Genomic DNA, 7,276 nt, shown 5'->3' on the forward strand with positions numbered 1-7,276 from the left:
ACAAACATTTTTCTACCCAGAACTACGTAAGCCTTGATTTCTCTGTTGAGATACGTAGGAGCAGGATTTGTAAATCTTGTCAGGCCCACTAATAAAAAACTTAGGTTTAGTCCTTCGTCAAAAATCCAAACACATTTTCTTTTCTTTTATTCTTTCCTTCCCACCTAATAATTCGAAAAGCCTAATATTTTAATTAACATTAACGCACACAACTAACCTAATGGTTCCCGTTGAGTACAACGGACGTGAGGGGTGCTAATACCTTCCCCTTGCGTAATCGACTCCCGAACCCTGATATTGGTTGCGATGACCATATCTTATCCTTTTCTTTTGTCTTGGGTTTTATCGATATTTCCCCTTTCCTTTTTAGGAATAAATAAAGTTCGGTGGCGACTCTGTTCAGTCAATCATTGCGAGCGTGCAATCGCGCTTCGCTTTGAAGTCGTATCCCCATTTTTTTTCGAGGTGCGACAGGGAGTCAATGTTATGAGAGGTAGTAAAGTCATTGGATTCAACGGGGTTATCATTTATTCTTCATGTTTTAATGATTGATTCTTTTAGAAAAGTAAAAAATAAAAGATGCATAAATGAAAAGTTTTTTTTTTGTTTTTGAAAAGATTGCCATTTTCTTAAGAGAAAGCAAAATAAATGAATAAGAAGAATTTAACAAAATGCCTTTCATTCATTGATAAAGATTATTTGAAAATGAAAAGGGGCCCTATAACATGATCCATTAGCCTTGGGAAGAGCTAAGGATTTGAAAGGAAAACTACACAATTATTACTTTGACAAAGGAAAAATTTCGGGGATCTCAACCGCCTTCCAGTTGTTCAAAGCTGTCTCACACCGGTAAACCAAACATGGCTCATCTTCACTTTCGGTGCTATCTTCAATTGCATTGACTTGATCTCCATGGATGAATCCTGTGCTGAGGAATACTTCCTGGATGCTTCGGGTGTTGTCCTTTGTAGGGACTCGGGCTCCTTTCGCAGCGGAAGGCACATATCCCAGACCAAAGCGATCATGCTTCTCACGAATATCAATAAGTTGACCCCAACCTTCAGGGTTTCCTCCTTCGATGCTAGACTTTGCACTCTTCAGAGAAGCGAAAGATGAACAAGCTTTCCCAACAGGGTCCTTCATTTCCACAAAAGTGGCATTGGCTATTTCAAGAGCTTGGAAAGAAGTTTCCAAAGCGTCCTCATCAGCCTCGATATATCTGAAGGATGAAAGGTGACTGACCACAAAGTCTTCCTCTCCAGAAATGATGATTAATTGATTGTCCACTACAAACTTCATTTTTTGATGTAAGGTGGAGGTAACTGCCCCTGCAGCATGAATCCACGGACGTCCCAGCAAGCAGCTATATGCTGGATTAATATCCATGACTTGGAAATTAATCGGGAATACATGAGGGCCAATCAATATGGGCAATTCAACCTCTCTAATCACGGTTCTCCTGGAACCATCGAAAGCTTTCACTACCAAAGCACTAGGCTTCATAGCTGGTCCTTGATAAGATAACTTGGCGAGTGTTCTTTTTGGCATAACATTCAGAGAAGATCCGGTATCAACCAAAACTCTTGCCAAAGCATCATCTTTGCATTTCACCGAGATATGGAGAGCACGGTTGTGATTTTGTCCATCCTCAGGTAATTCCTCTCCACTGAAGCTCAAAGTGTTGCAAGCTGTGATATTTGCCACTACTCCATCAAATTGGTCTACTGTTATGCTTTGTGTTACATGAGCTTGAGCAAGCACCTTCAACAAAGCTTCCCTATGGGATTGGGAGTTTAATAACAGAGATAGAATAGAGATTTTAGATGGTGTTTGATGCAGCTGATCCACAACCTTGTAGTCACTTCTCTTGATTAACTTCAAGAATTCCACAGCATCTTCGGATTGGACCACTTCGGGTTCTTTAGCAGGAGTTACAACTGTTGATTCCTTGTTTGGACCTTGAGGAGTCACATTGAATTCAGGCGTATAGATTCGACCACTACGAGTCATTCTGCTCATTCCTGCAATATTGGTGACGTCTTCACTTACAGCTTCTGTCACTTCAGCGTCTGAACTTCCATCAACTACCTTGTCTACAACGGTAATATCATATTTCCAAGGTACAGCCTTGGTGCTCTCGTATGGAAAAGGCGTGGGCATACATATCTCAACAGGCGATGGCTTACTGTTCACCGGGACCACTCCACCACTATAATATGGGATTTCAATTGGTTCAGGTAAATTGAAACAAGGTTCAATCACCAACACATCCTCGTTCTTCACAGCACTGGATATTTGAAGCATTCCTTCATCCATCAAGTTTTGGATATTGTCTCGTACCACCTGACATCCTCTTGGGTATGTGGCACACTCTTCACAATTGTCATGATTAACATTGATCAGGCCAGCTTCCACCAATCGGGCATGGAATGCTGCCAAAGGAGTCTTAACATCCTCCACCTTCTCAACCGTAACAACAGTAGATGCATCTTCAATGGCGTTCACCGCAGGATCTCCATGGGGAGGAAGAGGATTGTTCTTCACATTCCGTCCCATGTCCTTAAAAGACAAGATCTTGCTCTCAATCAATTCCCGAACCCTATGCTTCAGAGCGTAACAACCCTCTAAGTCATACCCGGGGGCACCTTCATGAAAAGGGCAGTGTGCATTAGGGTTGTACCACGGAGGCAGACGATCAGGTGGAGGTCCCATAGGTCTGGGAACCACCAAACCCTTTTGCAACAAGGAGGGATAAAGCTCAGTGTACGACATTGGGATTGGATTGAAGGTCGCCCTCTCCCCTTGCCTCCTATTCTGGTTCTGAGCATTTTGCCTCGGCGCTTGAGCTCTCGGTTGTTGATAAACAGGAGCTACTGGTGCTTGTTGATAAGCTGGAGGAGCCGCAACATGTTGTTGAACTGGAGTTGGTCGATAGACTGGATGCGCTTGATAAGCCTGAGCAGGCTGTTGATTGAACGCAGGCGTCACAGCAGCTACGTATGGTTACGGAGCATACTGGACGGGATACATGGGTGGTTGATAGGGAATTGGTTGTTGAAAATATTGCTGAGGTGAGTATTGTTGTGGTCTCCTTCTTGGAGGAACTCTTCCTTGACCAGCAGTCACGGCATTTGTTTCCCCCTCTTTCTTCCTGGGAAACCCTCCAGAGAACTTCTTTGGATTAACACTTGAAGTTACAGCTACAGCCGCCAGTTTGCCATTCCTTACACCATATTCCACGCGAGCTCCTATAGCAACAAGCTCTGAGAATCCCAAGGAAGCACTTCCAACCATCTTCTCATATAATTGAGGCTGGACAGTATCGATAAACAGTTCGGCCAATTCTTTCTCAGCAAGAGGTGGTTCAACCTGAGAAGTCAGTTCCCTCCATCTTTGAGCATACTCCTTGAAGGACTCCTTGTCATGTTGGAACATGCTCTGCAGCTGTCTTCTGTCAGGTGCCATATCCATATTATATTTGTAATGTTTTATGAACGCGTCTGGAAGGTCCTCGAAACACTTGATCCTATTCTGATCCAGACTCAAATACCACTTGGAAGGAGCCTCACTCAAGCTGTCCTGAAAACAGTGAATCATCAGCTTGTCGTCCTCCACGTGTGCAGCCATTTTGCGGTAATACATGATGAGATGGCTTTTTGGACAAGTATGCCTCTTGTATTTGTCGAAGTCTGGAGTTTTGAATTTGGCTGGAATCACCAACCTGAACACCAGGCACATTTCTTTGGCAGCAGATCCAAAGACGTGGTCTCCTTCTAGATCTCGAAACTTCTTCTCAAGGAGCTACATGTTCTCTTTTACCTCCCTGAAGTCCTCAAACCTTACTTCGTCACCAGCGACAGTTGAGTCAACAGTCTGATACATATGGTTTTGATCTTCATAATGAGGAACATGCCTAGCATAGGCGGCTGGTGGAACCACAGTATTGGTGACTGGACGTGCGTCGGTGTAAACTGGTAATGGCACAGCTTGTTGGACAGATTGCCCCATTTCGTGCACCACCTCCGCTCGGGGGACGAAATCATAGGGTAGCCCATATGGAGGAAGGGTTGAGGGTAATGTCCTCTGAGGTGGGACTTCCACTGCTGGGCCCGTGGTCTCTGAAATCACGGTCGCTTGTGGAACCTCAAACCTGAAGGTTAAAGCTTGCAACATCTCTCGCATCTGGGACATGCCTCCTTTGATTTCGTCTAGTTCAGCTTTAACTCGGGCGCTCTCTTGTTCTTGTTCAGCCATTCTCTGTCTTGCTCTGGCGCGAGTATTATACTGGTGTTGAAAATTCAGCGTGAAACTGGTGGAAGAAAAGGGCGGAGTGAGACTCTTTTTTTTTTTTTTGAAAATGTATGAATGCATGTATGGATGCATTTGTTTGCAAAACTCTTAGTTATCTTTATTATTTATTCTAGCAATGTTAGAATATAAGAACAACATGTAATAATTGAGACCCAAAATTACAACTTCCATTAATCAAAATCAAATTCGAATACAAAAGGATTTAACTTCAAGTACACATGATTCGAATACAAAAAGATTTAAACACCAACAATTCAAATTCAAGTACAAGTAAACTTAAGTTCTGTCTCAGCTCTTATGATCGTAGCCAGATCTGTGGTGAGCTCATTCATCATTTTCTTGATAAACTTGACGAAATTGAAAACTTGAGGAGGGGTGTTTTCTGGACACATACACCAATCCGCTTCCTGGAGTTTTTCTGGGAGTTCCAACATATTTAGGTTAACAAACCTAGCTAAGTTGCGGAACTTGCCATTCCATTCAACATAGAGCTCTTGGAGTTTCTGGATGACCTTTTGATCTTCATCTAAGGTTGCTCTAGCCTCTCTATACAACCTTTTCTAGTACACACAATCATTCTTTAGGAGTAAGTAGGCTGCATCACCTTCTTGGCTTTCCAAAACTGCAAACCTCCTAGTAGCTTCTTCCAACTGGTACCTGAGATGGTGACAGTTTCTTTCAGCTTCTTCCATTTGGAGTATCTCGCGAGACAACTTTTCCTCTCATTTCTTCAGAGCGTCCCTCAATTCACGGATCTGTGCCTCAAAGTCGAGCTTAATTTCTTTTTTATCCATAAGAGATTTATCCAACATTCTCCCTAACTCACAGATCCTATACTCAGCTTTCTTGAGCTCTTCCTTCCTGGTTTGGATCACTGATGTGGAACCTATAAGGATATGATCAAGATCATCTTTTTGGTCTTCTAATAGTCTGGCTCTCTTGTTGCTATCCTCAAGTTCTTGGGCTTTTCCCTTACGTTCCTCTTTCAAATTCTGATTTTCCAAGATAACTCGGTTCATCTGAATCCGTAATTCAGTATTCTCTAATTCGAGCTCCTTAACCTTAGTAGCGAGTTTCTCCATGTCCTCAGGGAGTATAGGCTCGGGCTCAGGAGTTTTAGGAAAAGCTGAGGCCTTCAAGATGAATGGCAAATGGATTTCCTCAACTCTTTCCTTCACCCATTGAATGTAAGGTTCTTTGGCGAGAATGTTTCTTTTTCCAAACTCTTTACCCTTTCTTACAACCTTTAACCAAGCCTTTCGTACTGCTCTTACATCAGGATTGCTTGCTTGGATGTCAGAGAGCACAAACGGCTGTAAGTCCTTTGCGTCAGGAGGACCATCCATGGAGTAACCGTGTTGCATTCGAGATAGCATAGGGTTATAATTGATGCAACCCTTGGTACCCAACAACGGTACATTAGAAAATTCCCCACAGCTGACTATAATGTCCGGGGTTTCCCACTCTCGGATATACCATCTGATGGAACTTGCGGTGAGAGAAGCTAATTTTTTAGGACACTTAAGTTCTTTTGCCACAAAAAGACCTTCTTCGGGCATGTGTTGCATGAACCAAGTGTAAAGCAAAGGAGCACAACACAACAAAGTTCCACCCCTCTTTTCATGTCGAGCGTGAAGGGCATGGTAAATGTCAGCTAGGAGAAACGGTACTGGATTTCCAGAGAGAAAGACTTCTATGGCTACTTGATCCACAAATTTTTCAACATTTGGGAAGAGCACAATCCCATGGATCAATAAAGCCAACACAACATAGAATGCATTCCAATTTCCACTTTTCTTGAACTTTAGAGCTAAACCTTCCAAAAACATCGCGGCAAAACCTTCGCAACCCCCTTTTTCAACCCAATTGTCTCGAACGGTCGGGACATTGATACTTAGGGCTAAAGCTATCTTCTTTGGGCCCATATCTTCTTCGAGCTTTGGAAACGGATTAAAATCTTTCAATTTAAGACCCACGATTCTCTTAACTTCTTCCAAAGTAGGAGCTAGCTGGAAATCAACGAATGTGAAACAGCGTAGAGGTGGATCATAATATTGTGCCAAAGAGCCGATAATTCCATAGTCAACTTTCTTAGTTAGAAGGCTCAAAATTTTCCCATAGTTTTTTTCGAACTCACCACGTCTGCTGAGAGTCAAATCAGAGATCAAATCCTTCAGACTGTCCAACTTAGGTTCCTTGTACTTAAGCGTGAAAGTGTGTCTCATTGAAGTTGTCATTTTCAAGTTCTCCATTCCTGAAATAAATAAGAGACAACTAAAGAGCTTGCGTTTTATGATGTTGATGCAATGCATGAATGTGATGCATTTTTTTGTATAGGTTCAATAAGCTAGAGGCATGGATAAGTCTGATTGCTTTATATAGAACATGGTTCTCACCAGGTATGATTTAAGGGTTTTCAAAATTGGCCTTTAGGAAAAACTTTCAAGGAAGGAGACATACTTGGTAAACATCAAAACGAATATCGATCCATTATTATTATTATTATTATTATTATTATTATTATTATTATTATTATTATTATTATTATTATTATTATTATTACATCAATAAATCAATTATTACTAGTTTTATTTAATATATGTTTTAAATTTTAACTATTGTCTACCTGCAGTATTCAATTACACCCCTGTGATACATAATGTGGTGACAGTGAAAGAGTTTGGCTACAAGTCTGTCGTACCTCATAAAAAATGGGGATACGACTCTAAGCGAAGCGCAATCGCACGCTCGCAATGATGCACTGAACAGAGTCGCCACCGAACTTTATTTATTCCTAAAATGGGAAAGGGAAAATATCGATAAAACCTCTAAAAGAAAGGATAAGATATGGTCATTGCAACCAATATCAGGGTTCGGGAGTCGATTACGCAAGGGGAAGGTATTAGCACCCCTCACATCCGTTGTACTCAACCGGAACCATTAGGTTAGTTGTGTGCATTAGTGT

The 7,276-nt window shown here is 41.9% G+C and overlaps 2 protein-coding genes across 2 annotated transcripts; both read right to left on the reverse strand.

Moving 5' to 3' along the window:
* Positions 1-1,295: 1,295 nt before the first annotated feature.
* On the reverse strand, positions 1,296-4,254 carry LOC127106251 (uncharacterized). The gene is made up of 4 exons (XM_051043558.1): positions 3,839-4,254; positions 3,106-3,721; positions 1,744-2,964; positions 1,296-1,328 (listed from the first exon to the last, which is right to left on the reverse strand). Exons 1-4 carry the CDS (start codon positions 4,252-4,254, stop codon positions 1,296-1,298), a joined length of 2,286 nt encoding a protein of 761 aa, XP_050899515.1.
* A 779-nt stretch (positions 4,255-5,033) lies between these two features.
* Positions 5,034-6,563, reverse strand: LOC127106263 (uncharacterized). The gene is made up of 2 exons (XM_051043568.1): positions 5,619-6,563; positions 5,034-5,483 (listed from the first exon to the last, which is right to left on the reverse strand). Exons 1-2 carry the CDS (start codon positions 6,561-6,563, stop codon positions 5,034-5,036), a joined length of 1,395 nt encoding a protein of 464 aa, XP_050899525.1.
* Positions 6,564-7,276: the final 713 nt, after the last annotated feature.

Source organism: Lathyrus oleraceus, chromosome 1 (assembly GCF_024323335.1).
Source record: "Lathyrus oleraceus cultivar Zhongwan6 chromosome 1, CAAS_Psat_ZW6_1.0, whole genome shotgun sequence".
In the NCBI taxonomy this organism is placed as follows: domain Eukaryota; kingdom Viridiplantae; phylum Streptophyta; class Magnoliopsida; order Fabales; family Fabaceae; genus Lathyrus; species Lathyrus oleraceus.

Excerpts from the sequence above, each read along its gene's own strand:
- LOC127106251 (XM_051043558.1), bottom strand. The coding sequence starts at position 4,254 with ATGGCTGAACAAGAACAAGAGAGCGCCCGAGTTAAAGCTGAACTAGAC. Across the intron at positions 3,722-3,838 it reads GTCGCTGGTGACGAAGTAAG|GTTGGTGATTCCAGCCAAAT; the intron begins GTTTGAGGACTT and ends CCTGGTGTTCAG. Across the intron at positions 2,965-3,105 it reads TGACTGCTGGTCAAGGAAGA|CCTGCTCAGGCTTATCAAGC; the intron begins GTTCCTCCAAGA and ends TTCAATCAACAG.
- LOC127106263 (XM_051043568.1), bottom strand. The coding sequence starts at position 6,563 with ATGGAGAACTTGAAAATGACAACTTCAATGAGACACACTTTCACGCTT. Across the intron at positions 5,484-5,618 it reads CAAAGGACTTACAGCCGTTT|GAAAGAGTTGAGGAAATCCA; the intron begins GTGCTCTCTGAC and ends CAATGGGTGAAG.